General features: G+C 52.9%; 1 protein-coding gene across 10 annotated transcripts in view; it reads left to right on the top strand.

The window, feature by feature from the left end:
* The window catches only part of PAK6 (p21 (RAC1) activated kinase 6), a 36,514-nt gene that overhangs the window by 5,307 nt on the left and 8,858 nt on the right, over positions 1-22,349 (top strand). For 3 of the 10 annotated variants that reach the window (XM_025998454.2, XM_072738246.1, XM_072738242.1), the window contains exons 3-5: positions 7,041-7,157; positions 18,608-18,816; positions 19,683-20,336. In XM_025998454.2, the coding sequence (XP_025854239.1) occupies positions 18,613-18,816; positions 19,683-20,336 (858 nt within the window). In that variant the 5' untranslated portion in view covers positions 7,041-7,157; positions 18,608-18,612. Of the gene's footprint in view, positions 1-6,309; positions 6,546-7,040; positions 7,158-14,923; positions 15,032-18,607; positions 18,817-19,682; positions 20,337-22,349 lie in introns of those variants that run through there. The other 7 variants (XM_025998455.2, XM_072738247.1, XM_072738245.1 and 4 more) reach the window with 6 other exon arrangements.

Genomic DNA, 22,349 nt, shown 5'->3' on the forward strand with positions numbered 1-22,349 from the left:
AGTAGTGATGACTATATCTAGGAATGAAAGAGAGATTCCAGGGCAGAAGTCAGAGGAGACACACAGGAGCCCCTTCACTTCTGGTGGTCTTTTCACTAGTATATACCATGACCCCAGGCAGGAAATTAAATAGCCAAGGGCCACCACCAGAGGTTAGATCCCAGAAGCAGGAGGCCTGCTGCCTGTCAGCTGTCACCCTGTCACCAGGCCCAAGCTGGACAAGAAGACTTATTTTCCAGTATAGTGGGTCTTGGTATGTCTGGGATCCAGAAAGGTGGTGTCCCATGCCCTGGAGAGGGATGGAGCCAGGCTCAGAGGCAAGAATGCAAGGCCAGGAGTGAGCGTGCATACAGAACCCCTGTGGAGGAGAGGATGGAGAGACAGGAAAACTGCCCCCACACCACCCATCATCCCAGCGAAGGCCACTGTGCCACTAGTGGACACAGCAGTGCACACCAGCACCCTGCCATGGAAGCGTTCACACATAGATTCCACAGGCCACTGTCCCTGGGGTAGTCAAGATGTGGACCAGAGACTAAGGAAGGAAAAACCCCCAAGGAGGGATGGCAGTAGCTGCCTGGGCCCCTCCAGGCCCCTCTACATGTAGGCCAGCCCAGCCAAGTGGCCGTTGGACAGGCCATGCCGTCTAACACTGACTCATGGCAGGTGCAGAAGGGAGCTCTGGGAGCATTATAGTCAATGTTCCCAAGAGGCCACACTGCCCAGAGTGTGTGAACTTTGTGCACTTAGAGCTAAGATGTTGTCCCCCAGAGGGTTGTGGACGGGGCTAAGGCAACCAACACCATGTTTCCTCAGACTCCTCCCTTCGCTAGGGCTCCGGTCTGTCCTCTCACGGGATCGGGCACAGGCCTTCTGCTCCCCCCACTCACCTGTCCTTCCTGAAGCCAGGCCCTGGGATCCAGGGCACAGGTGCCAGTCACAGCCCTGAGCCCACCTTAGACAAAAAGGGACAAAACTGCTAGAGGCTCAGAAGAGAGAAAAAGGGACAATGAAGGGTTTCCATTCAAGCAGCTTCCAGCTATTCATTCTGCTAGCAAAAATGCCAGCCAGAGAACTGAACTGCCAGCAACAGACATTTGGATGGAACTTTGGAGCCCATTAAGAGCAAGGGCTGCAAAGTGATCCCAGTGAGAAGATATTAAATGAATTCATCATATCTCTAAAATGAGTGTCCTTGGAACATAGGTAGCTCTTTCTGTGTCCAGCCCTCCCCAAGGTAGTTCCGCACCCCCATGAAACTGGGAAGAGGGCTGCAGCCTTCTCTGTCCCTGCTTCGGCCCCCTTGAACTGGGTGGACGGTGGCCTCTGCATCTGAGTGCTTGTTCACATCACCAGGCCCCTTGAGGACTGTCAGGCAAGCTCAGCCTCCAGTGTCAGTTTGCATTTGGAGAGGACAGGCCCGTGTATTCCCACTGGCATAGGAAACCTAGTACAGATGCAGAACTTGAGAAAAAAAAACAAAACAAAACCCAGTACAGGTAGAGAGAGGCTGGAGGCTTCTCCATGTGGTTCACCTCTACTAAGGTTCAGGATGGCACAAGGACACATCTGTCCAGCAGCTGGCCCGGTGAATCCCATAGGCTTTTCCCAAACACCTAACTGGGCCCAGACACTGCTGCCACCTGGGGCTAGGGTTCTCTATGGGATCTGTAGTGGATAGACCTATTGGGTTGACACAGTAGCAAGTTCTCCTGGAAGAACCCTGGGATTTGCCCCTGTGGCACTCACACTGAGCTCTGGTGCTCCCTGTAGCAGTGCATGGCATGGGGAGAGGAGCTTCTGCCTTGGACCCTCCCAATGAGGGCCAAGGGTCAAGAGCCTCTCACCCTGTCTGGGGCTGCAGGTCCTCAGGACTCCGGCACCCCAGTGCTCTAGCCTCATCATCCCATCACCTTCCCAAGAGAAAGGGACACAGTTTCCCCTGTCATACACATCAAGATTGACACTGAGACACCCTGGAAGCCTAGAGAGGCAGAGGGCTCCAACCCTACAAGAACCCATGGTCTCTGTAGCAAGACTGCCTATGTCTCTCCTGCCTAAGGGCCCCCAAGGGCTGGGCATCATTGGTTCCCTCCATTCATACTCCCAAACCCTCAGAGGTTCGCACCTGTCTCTCAGTCCCAACAGCAGAAATATACGGGCAGTCCCATCAGGTGAGGGGCACTGGCCCAGGCTGCCCCTTGAGCAGGAAGGGACAGATATTGGGCACCCTGGAAGAGAGGGCGAGGAAGGGGTCTTTTCCCAAGTGTGCCTCTCTCCTAGGGCTGCAGGGTGAGTGTGCAGCTGCCCCTCCTGGAGCCCAGGCTCCAGGAGCTCCTCCAGCCAAGTAGTAGTAGGTGTATCAGCACCCACTGCCTCAGCAGGGCTGCATGTAGGCCCCATAGCACCAGGCCTAGGCTAGGTCTGTGAAGGACAGATGCAGGGACTTTAGGCAGGGTGCTGGCTTATGACTGGGAAAATCTAGCACCTGGCTCCCAGCAGGGGACTCAGTGACAGGGTGGAAGAAACTGAGGCTCCCCTGCCCCCATGCACCCAGGGCCATGTGGGGGTCTTCATGCCCTCCTCAGAAATGAGGGAGGGAGGGCACCTGGGTGGCTCATTGGTTTAGAGTCTGCTTTCTGCTCAGGTCATGATTCTGGGGTCCTGAGATTGGTCCTGCATCAGGCTCCTGCAGGAAGCCTGCTTCTCCCTCTGCCTGTGTCTCTGCCTCTCTCTCTCTCTCTCTCTCTCTGACTCTCATGAATAAATAAATCTTTAAAAAAAAATAAAAAAAGAAATGTGAAAGGGATATTCCCTATATATACTTTGTGTCACATGAACCACCCTTCTTGGGTGGTGGTCAGAGTTGGCACAAGGAGGCCAGTGTTCCCCTACCAACTGTTCACTGGGACTTGACCCCACACGGTCATCTTGTATCAGACAGTTCTTGGAACCAGGGACCTCTGAGCAGCATAGATAAGAGAACAGGTGGGGGCAGATACACTTGGGTTGAAACTCTGGCTCCGCCACTCAATAACTGTAAAACCTTAAGCTAGCTCCTTGACCACTGTAAGCCTGTTTCCTTGTCTGTAAAGTGAGAATATGACAATATAGTACTCTGTGCCGGGGCTGCTATGGGGACTTAAGTGAGATATGTGTAAATATGCCCTAACTGGCAGGCACAATTATTTCTAATACTAGTGGAGAGCAGACTTACCCAGACGAAGGAGCCCTGGAAGGAGTAAGTGAGCCTGTCAGCAGTTCTTGTTCCCTAGGAAGATTCTCAAGTCACAGAGCAGAAAGGTACGGGAAAGGATAATGTGTTTTTGTTTCAAAACCACAAGTAGATCCATATCTTTCCTCTTTGGCCCTAACCTGGGCTCTCAGCCCTGGCTGTTGGCGCTCAGATGTTACAACAGGCCCCAACAGCCAAAGGCTAAGAGACAGCTGGCTGGGAAACACCCGCCCTGCTCCCTGTGCCTGACCTGTTGCCCTCTCAGACAGTACTGCTTGGCCAATGCCCCAGAGCTGGAAGGGCTCCAGCAGCATTGTCCATGGTGAAATGTCAGTTCTCGGTGTCCCTGTATACAGCTTCTGTCCAATTTGTAGAATGGGAGCGCATGGACAAGAAGAAGGCCTATACCAGCCACCAGGGCTCTTCAAATAAGGGTGTGCTTAGTCCCTTTCCCTGGGCTTGGCAATGCCACCTGGGAACAGGGCCAGAGGGAGGCACATGGCTCTGGCTCCCAGACTGTTTCCTGCCACTGCCTGGGCAAGGCTGAGTTGGGCATGGATCAGAGGATGGGGCGCAGGGCGGTGGGAACAGGGAGGGGATTCGCATACCGGAATTAATCATTCAGGTCCCATTCTGCACATCCCAGTCATCCCAATTTGCAGACGGTCATCCAAGCCAGTGCGGCAGATTCATCTGTAGATGCAACTGAAGTGCAGAAACTTGCAGTTGGGATGGCCCGAGAGGTCCCCTAGTGTTATTTAGTATCCAGGACAGGAACCTTTTCTCTAGCATATCTGAGTTCTTAACAGCTCTTAGTGATGAGAGATTCATTAGCTCCCAGATCAGCTATATTTGAGAATCTCTGCCTCTCTTACGGACCCAAACCCCATCTCTGCTCCCACAGTCTCCTAGACTCACTCTTACAGGGTGAGGATGCATGGGACCTGACTAGTAGCCTTTCCAGGACACCCAAGCCTGGATTCACACCAAATTAAATACTAGTTCAATTCTGATAATATTATAATGATCATACTTTATTGTAGTTCAACAGTTCAAAAATACGGCTTGGAGTTCTGGTTTTGGTATATAAGTTATTTGTATTTTTTTTACAAGTTACTTATATTATTTTTTAAGTATTTTTTTAAAGATTTTATTTATTTATTCATGAGAGACAGAGACAGAGAGAGAGAGAGGCAGAGAGAGAAGCAGGCTCCGTGCAGGGAGCTGGATGTGGGGACTCGGTCCTGGGTCTGCAGGGATCAGGCCCCGGACTGAAGGTGGCGCTAAACTGCTGAGCCACCCGGGCTGCCCTACAAGTTACTTATATTAAAAGAAAATAACTCCTGTGTGCATCCATGAGTCAGTAAAAAATAATTTAGGGTGTTGATTCAGGTTCAACAACGTAATGCAGTTCATTCTAATTTTGTTCATGGTTCATTTAAAATCCTCAACAACCAGTTTCCTGAAGCCTCCCATCCAGCACAACCTGCTTCCAGTAGCCAGCATTTAGCCAGTGCTCCTACATCCCTAGGTACCTACTCTGTGGGGAAAGCCATACGCACCAGCTGCCCCTGCCCAGCCACATGACCCCCTCAGCCTAGGCTCAGTAGGCAGCTTCCTGGGGGGGGCCACAGGAGGTCAGGCCTCAGTGTGGCCCTGTCAGAGGAAACAGAGAGAATCCTCTTGGGAAAGATGCAAAGAGGGGGAGGGGAGACAGGGGGCAAGAGCAGGAGCAGAGACTAAATATAAGTGCGTGGAGAAAGCAGCAGGGCGACCTGAAGTTAGCTGCTCAGCTTCCATGCCACTAACCCAGGGCTCACCTGTGACGGTATCTCCCCTGATGCTCTGACACCCACCACCATACTTTCCTGGGAGGGAAACGGGGGGGGGGGGGCTGCAGTGTGGCCAGAAAGGGTGCAGGTGTTCAGGGCTGGTGAATTCCCATTAGCCATCTTAGCTTGGTTTGGCAGGAGCCTATAGTAAATCATGCATAAGCAATAGAGCCCATATGCAAAATGCTTTATCTATAAGTTGCATTGATAGCTTGAAAGAATCAGTGAACAAAAATGATACATGGCAATAATAAACTAAATAACTAAAGTTTGAGGCACCCAACAATGACAAAAACTGCAGCACTGTCCTCAGTCCCCACTGTGACATTGGTAGTCATCCAGCCACTGCTTGAGGGCAGCTATTTGAGGTCTAGATATACTGAATTTCCAAGCCAGGATCAGATACAGCCAACTCTGGGGCCCGAGTCTAGGACAGCAAGGGTCTGCTCACTTCCTTATTTTTTAAAAATTTTGTTTATTCATGAGAGCGAGAGAGAGGCAGAGACACAGGCAGAGGGAGACGCAGGCTCCATGCAGGGAGCCTGACGTGGGACTTGATCCTGGCACTCCAGGATCACGCTGTGGGCTGAAGGCAAGCACTAAACTGCTGAGCCACCCATGGATCCCCTGTTCACTTCCTTATTTAGGGAAGAGACAGCCATGTGGTCCGGCTTCTCCCCACAGCATACATGCTTGCTGATTGAGAAGAAGCAGGGCAAAGGGCAACCAGGAGTCAGCCACTCTGAATGGCCATCCCAGGCCAGGGCAGTGCTGGGGACACACAGGGGATCCCACTCTCTGGGAGTGCAGGGCTCCTGGAAGCTTTCTTTCTCCGAAAGGTCCCCTTGAGGGGGGGTGGGCCATAATCCAGAGGCAGAAGTTCTCAGAACTGAGCAGGGTCTGACGAGAGAGTCGGAATCTGTTTAAATCCTGGCTTTCCTGCCTGCTTACGGGAACCACCCCGTCTTAGGGCCTTGTCCAGGTGGCACAGATAGGCCAAGGCGCCCGGTTTGGGGACCCCGGGTGCGGGTGGGTGCGGGTGGGTGCGCGCAGACCCGCCGCACCTCTAGCATCTGGGAGGAGTCGGCCCTGCGGCCTCTCGTTGCGCACCCGCGATCCGCACACGGCGAGGCGCCCGGGACTGTCCGGGTCCGGCCCGTGTAGCCGTCCAGGGGCCCTGGGGCCGCCGGCAGGTCGCGGCGGGCAGACCCGAGCCGGAGCCGCGACTGGAGGACACGGGCCGGGCGGGCGGCGGCGCCCCACGGGCTAGGAGGCTCGGGCCGCGGCCCCTGCGCCCCGGGCGACTTTTCCGGGCTCCGCGTTCGCCGCGTCCTACCTGAGGCCACGCCCTGAAATCAAACTCGCGGCCAGGTGAGGCGGCGCAGCGCTCGGCGTGCCCGGCGCCGAGGTCCCTCCCGCGGAGGGCGGGCCCGGCTCCCGCGGCCTCCCGGGCTCCCCGGGGACTTCCCGCCGGGCAGGTGGGTGCCCCGGGCCGCGGGGGCCCGGTGTCGGCCGGCGCGGCCCTCCCCCCGGGGCCCCCTCCCCGAAGTCCGCGCTGCCGGGGCCCCGTGCACCGGGCGCGGCGGCGGGGGCGGCGCGGGGCGGAGCGGCCGTGAGCGCGGGGCCCGAGGCGAGCCCGCGGCAGGCGCCCGCCCGACCTCCGCGTGCGCGCCGGTGCTTCCGGCCGGGCCGCGGGGCTGCGGGGGCGCGGGGGGCGGGGGGCGGGGGGCCGGGGAGGCGGAGGGAGCGCGGGGCGGGGGGCCAGGGGGGGCGGGGGGAGCGCGGGGCGGGGGGGGGCTCGGGGCGGGGGCCAGGGGGGGCGCCCGCCGCGCCTCCTCCCGGTACGGAGCCGGCGGCTGTGTCGGGAGGCAGCCTGGGGGCGCCCCGAGTGCTCTGGGTTGCCGCCGGCCGCAGAACCCGCGGAGACTCACACTACATTTGTCACAGTGAATTTCTGATCTGTTTCCACCCAGGCCTCAGAGGACCGGCGGGGAAGGTCCCCCGTCTCCCCTCTCCTGGGTGCCTGAGAGCTCTGCCCACTGAACGGTGAGGAGGCAGGAGGAAGAGGAGGCGAGGAAGGCGGCCCGGAGGTGAGTGAGGAAGCTTCAGCCCCCGGGGAGGTGTCCAGGAGCCTCCTCAAGACCTCGGTGGGGGGCAGTGGGCAGGCAGGTGGCCCTCCGGGCCGTTCTGGGCACTGTCAGGCAGGGGTCCCTTACAGGTGCCTCTCTCAGGCCTTGGTGGCTGCACATTGTAATTCCCACCAGCCCAGCCCACAGGCCTCTGCTGTCATCAGGTGTGATGCCCGTCGGGGGCAAGGTAGTGTCACTGAGGCTGGTGCCCTGAATTCTTGCTTGGGAGAGAGGCTCCCAGACAGGAAGGGCAGTGAACTGGTCCTGTCTGTGCTGAACAGGTCAGGAGGCAGCCCCAGGCACTGATGCTGTTTGGCACATCCCAGCCTGCTCACTCATTCCCCAGATCCCCAACCTGCTAAAATGGTTCCAGCTTTTCCCACCCCCGACGAGTGGCATCCTGCCTGGGATGTATAGATGCTGCTAGGAACACCAAGGGCTAAGACATGAAGAGCTCCCTGGGGTGTGGGCTGTGTTTTCTGTGTCTTGTCCTATTCTGGTCTGTTTCTGGGCTCCCCTGATGTATTTTCCTAGGTCGGGGAAAAGAGGAGGGTCCAGTCTACATCTGTGTTCGGGTCTTTGGGAACTGGTGTAGCACATACTATAATACTGCCCATTTCTCCTCAGGCCATACATAGGACAGTAGCTGAGAACACATTTGGAATCAGAAAGAATTGGGTTCAAAGTCTGACTTTGCCTTTTTTGCCTCAAGCAAGTTATTTTACTTCTCTTCAAACTTAAATGTCCTCACCTATAAAACGGGTGATTGGGGCTTCCTCATAGTATAATTGTGAGAAGTCACAGTGATAAATAATAAATGTCAAACATCCCTGGCCGTGAGCCACTTCCCCAACCTCTAGTTATTGCTTTGGAAAGGTTAAACTACCTGAGCCCTGAGTTCTCTTGGAGAACTTTGAGGATCATCTGGCTCTGTGGCAGGAGATTGTGGTGGCAGGTGGGGGGGGGGGGGCACTGGTTGTTAGAGCAAGCCATGAGAATAAAGTGAAGGCAGAGGGTCCGTGGAGGGCAGGTAGTGAGGTGGCCCGGGGAAGGGGCCATTTCTGAAAGAGGATCCAGCTTTGGAGGCAGAGACAGCAGCCTGTTCTGTACATGTCACATGTGCTCACATGTCCATGGGAGACCTTGGACACACTGTTGCCACAGGGCTGCCTAGGACAGAGTCAGCCTATGGCTTGAGACTTCCAGTCCTAGCTCTGCCCTCAGTGGCTTTGTGATCTGGGGCAAGTCCTTCTCTGGGCACCAGGCATGTTAGAGAAGCTTGGAGGCAGAGACACTGGATTACCATCTCAGACGGTGTTTCTCTCTGAGCCTCGGTTTCTTCACCTGTAAAACAGAGCTCCTAATATCTAGCTTGTAGAATTGTGACCATAAAATGCACTAGTAAGAAATACCTAGCACACCGTCTGACACGTGCTCTGCACTTTATACCTGTCTGTGTGTATGTTCCCTTTCTGGTCTCCCCTTCCCTTTCCCCAGCCACCTGCACCTTTAAGATACATCCAGTGAAGCAGCTTTGACCCATCTCACAATATTGTAAGCCTAAAGTGAAGAGGGGAACCAAACAGAGATACAGAAAGTTAAGAGCTATAAAACATAATCTTTTTGTGTTATTGGGGGACTTAATCCTGTGACAAGGGACTTTAGAGGTTCTTTCCAGCCATTCTCTAAGGACTCTGTGATGAGGACTCAGGCCTCTGCATGTAAAGGCTGCTGAAAATCTGGGATAGTGAAGAGGTGCCCGGGTCACAGCCCTTTCAGGAAGGCCATTCTTTACTTTTCCCTTGGCGATAACCCCGTGCCCAGGAAAGCCCAGTGCTGTGGATTCTAAGTACAGTGAACAGAGGTCAGAGGGCTGCTCTGGCTTGAGCCGCTGCTGGACCACAGCACTGCATTAGTAGGCAGGCCTGAGTCAATATTGACCTTCCTGGCTAGCCAGCCTGGCTCTTTGGCCTCTCATTCAACTGGAGTGTTGACACAAGAGATTGAATGAGCTTTATTATCATATTCTTTTCAACAACAGCCCCATTATCTCTACCCTGGGGATTCACTGGGACCTGTAGTGTGGGAATAGTGACAAGGGCAGGGAACCCAGGTATTTTGGCTTATGTGCATAATGCCCTCCGCCCTGCATACTCAGCTTCTCTCTGGGCCTGTCCAATGGGACAGCAAAACCTCAAGGTACTGCTCAGCCTCCTGGGGACACTCCATGCCTTAGCACGGTGGCTCTGGGCAGATCTCACTGAGCCTTTGAGCAGTGGCAGTGAGGGGCACAGCCTGGGTCTAGGACCCATCCACCCTGCAGGTGACAGTTGGGGAGACAAGGTAATGAAACTCTCTTCAGGCCCCTCCTCCTGGTGAGACTTCAGGAACCAGGAAATGGTGCTGGGATGCCATCTCTCCTGACTCCTGTCATGTGAAGAGGGGTAGATGGCAGGCCCAGCCCCCTGCTAGCAGCTGAGGGAGGATAGAGATCTGCTCCACACAAAGGATGAGGTACAAGGGGACAGAAGGACAGGGCAGGGGCCACAGGATGGGGGAGGAGCTCCCCATCACCGAACATATTCTTGCAGACCACAGGAGCAGGCCACAGACACGTCCCTGGCAGAAATACCACTGAGTTACTGAAAGTTGGCCAGGGACAGAGGGATGGCCAGACCCCCTGAGCAAGTCCCATAGCACATGCATCACCATCTCTTCTGGCAGGTGGCACAGATCAAGGTGGTGTCTAGCAACCATCCATTTGGAAAAGCAGGCCAAACCGCCTGAGACCAGGGATTTTGTTTTCATTACCACAGTCCCTCAAACTCGGAGCAGAGTTAATATACAATAAATGAATGTATTGAATCAATGAGTGACTAGCATAATTCTATATTTAAACAAACTCCAGAAAGTAAAATTTGAGAAAAATATTCCTGGCCAAATCAGAATACCTCAGTGAAAGGCTGGCTTCTGTCTATCGTATTCTCAACCAGGGGACCGGTGAGGCCCGTCATTCTTCACAGAACGGTGTGTAGGATGACAGTTCCCAAAGTGGGTTACAAAGAGGTCAGACAACCCAGCTACAGATCTCCGGGTGGAAGGTCCCAGCCCTGGAGATAACATGGTCCTTTTTAGGCCACTCTGTGCCTGGATGTGGTCAGAAGTGGAGGTACCTTTCTAGGTGCTATAGAACTCTGGGGCTCAGGGGGGCCTGGCGGGCTCAGTCACTTAAGCATCCAACTCTTGATCTCAGCTCAGGTCTTGATCTCAGGGTCATAAGTTCAAGCCCCACATTGGGCTCCATGCTGGGTGTGGAGCCTATTTAAAAAAAAAAAAAATAATAGAAGAACTGAGGGGCTTGCCTCTACCCCAGCATCATGATCCTAGAATAGTTCCTTTCCCAAGGCATCATGAACAGGCCTGAGAATGAGACAGGGTGTGGTGGTGGAGGGAGACAGCTGCCTGTCGCAGCATTCACATCAGCTCAGATAGACACAGGTCTTCCCCTTCTTTGCTGCTTTCCTTGGGCAAATGATTCGATCTTTGTGAGCACAGGTTTCCTCATCTGCATAATGGGTACAGTAATAGCCCTGCCTTATAGGCTTGTGGTGAGGAGATCCTTTATGGGACTTGATCAGCCAGAGCCCTAGTGCCTACACTAAGCACCCTGAGTGGTGATTGCCCGAGTGAGTATTTACTAAAAATGCCTCAAATAGCCCCTTTGAACTAGAGCAGGTACTGTTTCTCTCCTCATGTACCCAGAGAAGCTGGCAGAGGCAAATGAGTCCATTTCCTTGTTACCACTGGAAATGCTGCAGCCTAGAAAGGAGAGTGGGCTGAAGTCACCAGCAGGAACTAGGAACCCCACAGTCTGGGCCACAGCAAGCCGGTGCTCAGTTGTGATAAGCCGGCGCTGAGCCTCCCTCAGAGGAAGCCCATGTGTCTCTCCATTCTGGCTGACTAGCGCTTGGAGTCGGGCCCATGGTGCTTCATTTCCCAGTCACCCAGATATGGAAGGGAATCCCACCAGCCTCGTTCCTAAAAACTTACCCGTATCTCAGGACTGACACAACCAACCAAATCCTGCTCCCTTCAGAGTAACTGCTAACTCCTCTGGACTCACTTTCCGGAAGCCACCTTCCTAGCCTGCAGCCCACTCTTGCGGATCCCTTCAGTGGGCTACAAGTCCTTCCTTGGACAGGGATTTGACGTGTGGAAATAGCCAGAACCCACTCGGAGCTGGGTGTGGACGGTAAGGTGGGTGACTCTGTCGGACACCACCACTGCTGATGAAACAGCTTGGTGGCCCTGGCGCTCCAGCCCTGGCAGATAGATGTCTCCTCCCCAAGAGAAGCAGTTTGAGAGGGTAACCCACTCTCACTGTGGCTGTTCTGCTTCTTCCCATTGTGGACTCTAGACCAGCCTTGCCACGGGGAGCCCACCACCCAACGCCCTTGTAGCCATGGAACAGGAGCATCAGCCACACAGCTCTGCCCAGCATTCCCTGAGCCAAGCCTGCAGGTTGCCCAGCTTTAGGCTGAGACCCCACCAAGGGGCTGTGGGTCTGTGCCAGACAAAATACACTCCTGCTGCTCCTGCAGCTTTTCTCACATATGCCAGGTCCTGATGTCACGGCCATCAACACGAGCTCTTTGGAACATCTTACCCACCTCTTGCAGGGCAAAAACAAAACCCAATTCCAAACAAAACAAGAGTTAGCCTACAAGTCAGGACAACCCCAATCTCCTCTGGCCTTTGACTCACAGATGAGCCCAGGAAAAAACCGAGCAATCTTGAGGGAGCTGGCCCTGGCCCACCCCTTCTCCACACTCCCATGAGTCTACTCAGGCTGCTCAGCCTCATGCCTGTTTATAGAGACCCCCAGGAAAGAGATGAACAACCAGCCCAACTCCCTCAGAATGAGCATGGTGGCCAGAGCAGGGGCTCTGGAACCAAATGTAGGTTCAGACCCCCAACTCAGTCGTTTCCTGATTCTGTTCCCTTGGGCAAGTTATTTAAGCTCTCTCAGCCTCCTCTAGAATCATGGGTAATAATAGTAATTCCTACCTCCCAGGGTTGGTGAGAAAATTAAACTCATTGATCCTTGGAAAGAGCCTAGCACATTCCCTTTCTGGCTCCTACTCCTCTGACATGACAGCCTACCCACCAGTGACGCCAGACCTGTGGCTCCCTGAACTCTCCCACCAGCTCCACCCTCGGGTTTACTGGGTGTGGCAGTATTTCCTCCAGAAAGCCTCTGCCAGGAACTGACGGGCTCCCCATCTGCCAGGCTCTGGCTTGGAGGAAGCAGTCTCAGCGGGAGCTGTGCCTGGGGAGCTTCCTTTTCAAACTGGTTTAGACAGGGCTCTTCCCTCCTGGTGCCAGGCATCCTCCTCTGGTCTAGTTGGGCCAGCCCATGGCCAGCAGGTGATGTCTGCAGCCATTCAGAAGAGGGAAGTTCAAAGCATTCCTCAATCACAAGGATGGATCTCAGGCCTAAGAAAGAACCCTCAGCATCCCCCTCCCCTGCACTGGGATGAGGTGTCCGACAGGAGAGGCTGGGGCAGCAGAGGGCTGCCTGTGCTGGTGCTCTGCTTCTGCCCATCTCTACTTCAGAGTGTCAGGTCCATGTGATTTCCATCAGTCTAGGCAGACAGAAAGGCAGAGACTGGCTCTTGGAGGGAAAATTCTCTTCCTCCTTCCTCCTCGCTCCTCCCTCCTCAGGGTATCTTCTTTAAGGAAGGCTCCCCTACGAAGTGGATCAAGTGTGGATGCAAAGAGGTGGAGATACTAGGATGGCAACTTTAGGGGCTAGCATGGGCTGATTTACTACTACGGCCTCATGGCTGATGTAGCAACTACCTTCCCTCAGCCCCTAGGCCCTTGGGCTTGGGTCAGAAGGTAGGAAACCAGGCTGGAAAATGGAGACCTAGAAACAGCAAGACAAGGCCTCTAATCTGGGCAGGTGACATGCTCCAAGGACACAGGCCCCATTGCCAGAGAGATGCAGAATGTCTGAGTCTCAGGGGTTTCACACCCAGTGATTTGGCAACATTGGACGCCTGAGTGGGTGAGTGTGTCTCTTAGGAATTCAGTCCTCATGATCACTCTTTATTCTAAAATGTTTGGTTTTCTTTAGAAAGAAATTCTAGAGCGTCAGCTGGGTGGCCCAGCTGGTTAAGCGTCCAACTCTTGGTTTCAGCTCAGGTCATGATCTCAGGGTCCTGGGATGGAGCCCTCCTTTGGGCTCCACATTCAAGATGGAGTCTGCTTGTCTCTCTCCCTCTGCTCCTCCCCCTGCTCACGTGCACCCTCTCTCTCTTTTTGTCTTTAAAATAAATTAATACAATCCTAAAAAGAAAGATGGAAAGAAATAGAAAATAAAGAGAGAGAGAGAGAGAGAGAAAGAAAAAAAGATCCTAGAAAGAATAAGAATTCCCTATTCCTAACCTTTGCCATCAAGAATTTGCTTTGGGGCGCCTGGGTGGCTCAGTTGAATGTCTGCCTTCAGTTTGGGTTGTGATCCCGGGGTCCTGGGATCGAGCCCCACATTGTTGGGTTCCCTGCTGGGTGGGGAGCCTGCTTTTCCCTCTCCCTCTGCTGCACCTCCTGTTTATGCTCTTTCTCTGTTAAATAAATACATAAAATCTTTAAAAAAAATTCTACTTTGGACAAAGAGAAAATCTTGGTAGTTTAATTTATCCCTGGGACCCACATGTGTGGACGTTTTGCCCCAGCATGTCATGGGTTCCAGGAGAGCCCACTAAACTTGGGCCCCTACGTAGTGACTCCCATTGGACCTGCAGCAGGCGACAGCCAGACTGTGGGCTTCACCCCCATCACTGCCTCCAGCTTAAGATTTTACCTTTCACATTTAGATCTGATTAATTTGGGGTATGGCATGAATTCATTTTTCAGGATTCTTTTTTTCTCCATATGGATATCTAATTGTTTCAGCTACATTTTCTGAAAAGATCATCTGTTCCTTACCATATTGCAGTGTCACCTTTGTCATAAATTAAGTGACCTTATATGACTGGATCTATTTCTGGATTCTCTCTTCTGTTCCACTGGGCTATTTGTCAATCCTTGTGCCAGTTCCACACTATATCAGTTATTATACTGTTAAAATAAATCTTGGTATCTAGTAGTGTAATCATTCAACCTTGTTCTTCAAGATTATCTTTACATTCCCGATTCTTTATGTTTCTCTGTGCATTTTGGAATCAGTTTGTCAGTTTCTACCAAAAGAAATATGCTGAGACTTTAAAAAAAAATTGTTTATTCATGAGAGACACAGAGATAAGGTGGAGACACAGACAGAGGGAAAAGCAGGCTCCCCACAGGGAGCCCAATATGGGACTCAATCCAGAACTCTGGGATCACACCCTGAGCTGAAGGCAGATGCTCAACTGCTGAGCCACCCAGGTGTCCCTATGCTGGGATTTTGATTGAGAATGAAACAAACCTGTAGGTTAATTTGGAAATAGTTGATATCTTTATATCACTGAGTCTTCCAATCTGTGAGCATTCTTTAATTTTTTAAATAATGTTTTATATTTCTCAATGTAGGGACCTTGCATATCTTTGATTAGATTTATTCCTAGTTTTTGACATTTTTAATGTAAAATGGTAAATGGTGTCTGAAAAGCTGTTTCCCTGGTAACACTTCTGACAGCAAATGAGAAGGGTTTTTTCCTTCCTGAGGCCATTTCTCCAACTTTCAGATACCAACTGGATATTCAACAATTCAATTCAATTCTAACACTACCTGGAGGCAGCACGGACCCCACAGGCTCTGTCCCACAAGCCATCCTCCACTGTGGATGCCAGTTGTGAGTCTTGGGGCCCCCATACTTCTGACCAACTGGCTATAAGTTGAGGGTTTCCATGAACCCCTCTTCAGGTTCTGTAATTTGCTAGAACGGCTCATGGAACTCATCTGTTATAAAAGGTACAACCCAGGCACAGCCATGTGGAAGAGATGCATAGGGAAAGGTATGGGGTAGGAGGCACAGAGCTCCTTCTATGCCCTGTCAGCCTTGATGTGTGCACCAACCCAGAAGCTCCCTGAATCCTGTGGTTTAGGGGTTTTTATGGAGGCTTCATTGCATAGGCATGATTGATTAAATCATTGACCGTTGATGATTAACTCAATCTCCAGCCCCACTCTTTCCCCAGAGGTGGGGCAGGGCCGAAAGTTTGAACATTCTTTGCATTTGGGATTTCAAGGGTGTTAGGAGTCTATGCCAGGAACAGGAAACTAAGACCAAATATCTATTTCCCATTGTACCACAGAATCTTTAAAAAAAAAAAAAAAAACTTTTTTAAAGATTTATTTATTCATAAGAGACACACAGAGAGAGATGCAGAGACACAGGCAGAGGGAGAAGCAGGTTCCCTGCAAGGAGCCCGATGCGGCACTCGATCCCAGGATCCTGGAATCACACCCTGAGCCTAAGGCAGGTGCTCAACTACTGAACCACCCAGGTGCCCCTAAATAATTTTTTTTTCTATTTGTTTGTTGTTGGTCTGAAGAAATACAACTGATTTTTTTTCTTTATGTTGACCTTGAATCAAGGACCTTCTAAATTCACTTATCTAATTCCAATAATTTGTATGCAGATCTTTCTCAATTTTCTGTGGACACAATCATGTTGTCCCAGGCAGTGTTGGACTCACCACATTTTGGATGAGTCTCAGCAGCCTCTCTTTAGCGGGGTGGATTTCCCATTAGCTGAGTGACTGGCTCTGATTTTTGACCATACTCCTCACTCCTCCAAAACCTGAGCTCAGTTCATTGCTTCCAGTAGCTCCGGACCCTCACTTGCCACAACCCTGGGCCCCAGGACTCTGTGGTGTCCTTTTTCCTCAGGCTTTTCCTGCTGCCTCTGGGAAAAAACTTGTTCTCAGGAAGGGACCCAGGAGGGGGATCCCAGAGCCATTTTACCATTTGCTAAAGATGCTGTTTTCACACATTCCTGCAGAAAAAGCTGGGCACTCAGGTGGGGCCGAGGGAGCTGGGGAGAAGGATGTTCGGGGGTAAAAGTATTAGCCCACTCTTCTGCAGCTCTAGGGGATGTCCCTGCACCTGCAAAAAAGTATGAGTTCACTCAAGAGAGTGAGGCAGGGAGGGTGGAACCATCAGTGAAGCTAATCTTAGGGACAGAGTCTATCTGTGAGGCCATAAAGACAGGACTACAGAATGAAGACTCTTGAGAGGCAAACACTGAGAGGGAGGAAGATGTTTTACCAAATTGCAAAGCATCTATACAATGGGGAGGTGGTAAGGTGCCCTGGTCCCCCAAATTAGGTGTGGCCCCTCGACCAGCGAATCTGAGAGGAAAGGTATGGGGCCTCTCTCCTGGATTTGCATCTGCTCACATCCCGATATCTGCTTGGAAACAGGTTCACAGAGAAGCAATGTGGCAAGAGAATCAGCGCCCCCCCCCCCCCCGCCGCCCTTGCACTGGGGGTCTGCTCACTTAAGCCTCCCAAAGCCTGTAAGGCACCCTTTATTAACCCTGTGTTATAAATGAAGAGCCCCGAGGCACAAATCACATAGATAGCTTGCTCAGAGCCTCCCCAGACTAGCGGGAGACTCCCTATAATTCACCTGCAACTCAGCAAGTATATTTCATTCCAAAGGCCTTGGTCCTTGGGGGTCCTGCACATGTGGATTTGCAAACAGGAAGCATTTGGTAGACTCCCAACATCAAGGCCCCATAAGCGGCTGACATTCCAAGAAGTGTGATGTGGATTCAGATTGATTCACACGTGCTGAATTCCTCGTGGAAAAGCTGTGGCTGTTCCAGGAGCCCTATCTTTCCACCAGCTACTGCCCATGTCTGTAACCTCCTCCAGAACCTGCTAAGGTGACCAGGAAAATGCTGTTTCCAGAGCAGGAACCAAAAGAGAATGCCATGGCTCTGCCTGTACTTGTTCTGGTAGTTTATGTACAAGAACTTGTATTTGGGTGGCTCAGCTGGTTCAACTTCTGACTCTTTATTTCAGCTCAGGTCATGATCTCAGAATCCTGAGATCAAGCCCCGTGTCAGGCTTTGTGTTGAACGTGAAGCCTGCTTCAGATTTTCTCTCTCCTTTTCCCTCTGCCCTTCCTTGCTCACATTCTCTCTCTCTCTCTCTCTCTCAAATAAATAAACAACAACAAAAAGAAAACAGCACCACACCACCAAAACTTTGGATAGATGGAGGATCCAAGCATTCAGTTCAAGAAACATATCTGTTTCTTGAAACCTAGAAGTGACCTTTCCTGGTGACATTAGAGCCCATTGAGTGTATTTACCATGATAAAGAAAAAAAAAATTAAAAACAAAATCCAAAAAAACCATGGAGCTGTTTTGAGCTGCTTCCGTTACAAAAGCATTCAAGTGAGCACTCCCAACCGGTCTTCCATCAACATGTATGTGGTCCTGGCCCAGGACTCCCTGAAGGCAAGCTGGAGTCTGTCACCAGGGTTTCCAGCCCCCCCATCTCAAATCTGCATGCCCATGTGGCTGGTAGCTGTTGACATTGTTCACAGGGCCTTAGGCAAAGTCCAGATTAGCAAGGTCAGGGATAGAGGTTTGGCTGCAGGTGATGTTTTGCACACAGTTCTGACATTCAAGGGAAAAGAGCCCAAAGTGGGGAGGCGCTTTCTTCCTTGGGGAGACTTACCCCTACACAGCTGTCCCCATCCACACCAGATGTGTCCTTGACTCAGGACCTTTCTAGAATTGGGGCAAAGCACTTGGTGACCAAGTGGGTCCTTTCGGGGGTTCCTGGTCCTGTGATACGTGGTCCCAGACTGCAGACTAGATAACATGTTGGCTTTTTATGAATGTTGTTTATCACAGAAACAGGTTTTCTATTGTTGAACCATCCTGAGACAAGCCTGAGTTAAACAAAAACTTTAACATGCTGTTGGATTCCATTTACTAGTTTTGTTTAGGATCTTCATTTTTGTTCATAGTGAGACTGGTTCAAATTTTTTCTTCTGCTATTTTTATCTTTATTTTTGTCAAGGTCACACTTGCTTCATAAAACGAATTTGCCTGCTTGCTTCCCTCTTTCCCCTTTTTAAGTTATCTGACAGTGGAATGGTATTTGTAATGGGCTTTGGATCCCATAAAAACACACCTCCGGGTCTGCCTGCTGGGCAGGAGACTTGGCATAGACAAGACAGACATCTCTTTTCCTTGTTTATAGTCTGTGTTGGCTTATTTCTGGCCCTTTTGTTGTTTCTGGGACCACTTTGCTTCCCTGAGGAAGTAGGGATGAGAGGTGAGGGGAAGCCCTGGGCTGGAGGGAGGGAGCCCTGCGCAGGGATGGGGGGTGGGCAGCACCCACTGCAGCCACCTATGCTCCCACAAAGCCCCTCCCTGGAGCTCGGCCTGACCCTCCCCACACAGGCACCATGTTCCGAAAGAAAAAGAAGAAACGCCCGGAGATCTCAGCCCCGCAGAACTTCCAGCACCGCGTCCATACCTCCTTCGACCCCAAAGAAGGCAAGTTCGTGGGCCTCCCCCCACAATGGCAGAACATCCTGGACACACTGCGTCGCCCCAAGCCTGTGGTGGACCCTTCTCGCATTACAAGGGTGCAGCTCCAACCCATGAAGGTGAGGCGGGCAGCGGCGGCAGGGCTTGGGCCGAGCCTCTCCCACCCACAGAACACCAAGCCTGGCAAAACCACAGAGGCACCTGGAGGAACCGCCCAATTACCAGCTATCAATTAACTGGCTGTTTTCATTCCCCGCTAATAAGCCTCACCCAGGGTGGTGATGCCATTTCCAGGGTGGAGGAGCCTGGGGAGCCCCTCTCCGCAGGCTGGTAGGTTTGCCAGATTCAGCAAATAGAGTTACAAGATGCCCAGCAAACTTTGAATTTCAGGCAACAACAAATAATCCTTTGCTAATCAGGGCGTCCCATGCAATATTTGGACTCGCAGCCTCTATGGGGCTGGGGCTCCCAGACTAGGGGGAGCTAGCTGTGTGGGCCAAGAGGGGTTGGAGTGAGAGGCCTGCCGGGGTTTGAAGGCCACGAAGCCAGGATATGTGGAGGAGAGCCTTGGACTACTTGCTGCCTCCTCAGGAGCTCCGTATGTCTCCCTTAAGCACAGACAGAGCTAGAGAATGACAGCAGGCCCCAGGCGAGGTCTGGCCACCTCCCTGTGCCCCCTCAGCAACCTCAAGCTCAGCTGCCCATACCATTTGACGTGCTTACCTCTCGTCTGCCCTGCCAGACTGCAAACCCCATAACAACAGGCTTTCTCCTTGTATCTCTGCACGCCCACCCCGCCCCACCCCACCCCCACACCGGCCTGACCTGCTGTGGGCAAAATTAAGGAACAGCTGGATGACACAGCAAGCGAGGTCCTCAGGTGTTCCTCCCCTAGGGCACCCTAGAGGCTTTCTGACCTGGTCCGGGACCTCCCCTCCCTGCCATGAGCAGGCTGCTTGCTCAAGCTCTTCTTTCTCCCCTACAGACAGTGGTGCGGGGCAGCTCGGTGCCTACGGATGGCTACATCTCAGGGCTGCTCAATGACATCCAGAAGCTGTCGGTCATCAGCTCCAACACCCTGCGTGGCCGCAGCCCCACCAGCCGGCGGAGGGCACAGTCCCTGGGGCTACTGGGGGATGAGCACTGGGCCACGGACCCGGACATGTACCTGCAGAGCCCCCAGTCTGAGCACACTGACCCCCATGGCCTCTACCTCAGCTGCAACGGGGGCACACCAGCAGGCCGCAGGCAGATGCCGTGGCCAGAGCCACAGAGCCCAAGGGTCCTACCCAATGGGCTGGCCACCAAGGCACATTCGCTAGGCCCCACAGAGTTCCAGGGTGCCACACAGCGCTGCCTGCAGCTGGGTGCCTGCCTACAGAGCTCCCCACCTGGCACCTCACCCCCCACAGCCACCAGTAGGCGTGGGACCAAGGCTCCTAGGCATGGTTCCGAAGAGGCCCGGCCGCAGTCCTGCCTGGTGGGCTCAGCAACAGGCAGGCCGGGTGGGGAGGGCAGCCCCAGCCCTAAGACCCAGGAGAGTACCCTTAAGCGCAGGCTGTTCCGAAGCATGTTCCTGTCTACTCCTGCCACGGGCCCTGCAAGCAGCAGCAAGCCAGGCCCTCCCTCCCAGAGCAAGGTAGGTTGGGCTGGGGCCACCCTCTGGGGCCCTTCTCAGCAGGGCGGGGAGCCTGGCCTTCCCCACTTACAGGGCCGGGGCTAGGGAGAGCGCAAGGGAACAGAATGATCAGGAAACCAGCTCAGCTGCAGCTGAGGATTCTACCCTGAACCAGATGAGCGCTGGTCTTCCAGAGGCGTAGCACGGGGCAGTCAGAGGTTGCAGGCCATCTGTTTTCTGTGGGGCCTCGGGGGCTTTCAGTACACCCCTGTTTACACTCCTGCCCTCTGGAGTATGTCTAGGTGGACCACACTGGGGAGCAGACAACTTTTAACAGTAAGCACAGACCTTCTCCTGGTCCTGGTGCCCAGCAACCCCCACCCAGGCCCCAGCAGAGATAGGTGCTCCAGCACTGGGCAGGGGCTCGGCCTCCCTCCCCTTAGAGCTTCTTTCTGCCCCCATCCCTCTCTTGCCCCAGTGCTCTCCTGAGTTTGAGCAGTGGCTGCCTGGACTGCTTCTCCCTAAGGCGTCAGAAACATTCATGCTAACCCCTTCTCCAGAGAAGAGGATTTTTCCCTTCCTACCTACCTACTCCTTCTCCCCAACCCTCCACCCCCTGGCCATTTTTTTTTTTTTTTAAGATTTATTTATTTGAGAAAGAGTGCAAGCATGGGAAGGAGAGGAGGGAAAGGGACAAAGAAATTTTAGCAGACTCCTCGATGAGCTCAGAGTCCAATGTGGGGCTTGATTTCATGACCCCGAGACAGTGACCTGAGCTGAAATCAAGAGTCAGGGGCTCAAGTGACAGAGCCACGCAGGCGCCCACCCCCCACCTCCCCTTTTCTTTAGTGGTTCTTTCTTTTTTTTCTTAACATTTCTGCAATGATTTATTCTGGAGTTCGCGTGCCATGTGAAAAGCTAGACAATTGAGTTTGCGTGGGCCTGGGAGCAGCAGGAAAGCCAACTTTTGGCATGTGTGGCAGCCTCGAGTGCACAGATTTTTCTTGTGAAACAGGAAACAGTGAAGGGAGCTCCAATGGTGACATTTCTTGGCAGGCAGAGAATGTTTTTGTTTCTTACATGCCCTGTGACAGCACCATTCCTTTCTCATTTGGCAGATGAGAAGGTGGACTCAGAGAGGGTAGGACAACCCCCAGGTGTTGAGAAGGAGTCAGGGAAGGAAGCAGTGAAAGGGCCCTCAGGGTTCCCGCCTCTTGCTCCCCAAAACTTTCTGATCATGGCATCTCTAGCTCCTTCTTGAGAGGCAGGCAGAAATGAGCTTATGCTACAGCGCGAGGGTAGGAAACCTAAGAAACATCAGGTGACAGTAACACCTGTGACAGAGCTCCCCTCCCTGGAGGTCTTTCAGAGCAAGCCTGGCTCCTCCCCATCAGCTGTGCATGAGTGTGGTCCAGCCTCAAATTGAGCGGAGAGGTTGGGGAGTGGCCTGGACCCTGGACCTTTCTAAGTCACTGCCAGACCAAGGCATCCAGAGAAGGTTCTGGGGTTTGTGCACTCGGATGAAGGACATGGGCTGGGCTCCCCTGTGGAGTGGGGCATTGGGGACTGAACAAATGAGATGTGGCCAGCTGTGTCTGTGAGCTGAGAGGTCTCTGGAAGGCCATGCTCCTGGAGAGACACTTCCTTGGAAAGAAAGGTGGAAACAGGACAGTGCATACTGCCCAGGAGGTAAGCACTAGAACTTGATCTCTCTCTGGCCTCTTGGGAATCCTGTGGCAGAGCCTTGGGGATTTGGAAAAAGGAGGTGTCAGCACAGGACTAGGCACTGACCTGAGTGGTCCTGAGCTCCTGCCAGCACCCCATGGCAGGGAACAGGCTGTCCAGGCAACCTCTGTCAGTTGGTCCATCCTGCATACTTTACCCAGTATCTACTGTAGGCCACCGTAGCTGGGTGTCCAGTGGAAGCAGGTGCTAGTCGTCTGGGGCGTGGAGATACCACAGTTCCAAATCCAAGGGAGTGATATCCTTCTTGGCATCTTGGGCATATATTTCTAGATCAATACCTTCAAGCCA

The sequence above is a fragment of the Vulpes vulpes genome, chromosome 15 (genome assembly GCF_048418805.1).
Source record: "Vulpes vulpes isolate BD-2025 chromosome 15, VulVul3, whole genome shotgun sequence".
In the NCBI taxonomy this organism is placed as follows: domain Eukaryota; kingdom Metazoa; phylum Chordata; class Mammalia; order Carnivora; family Canidae; genus Vulpes; species Vulpes vulpes.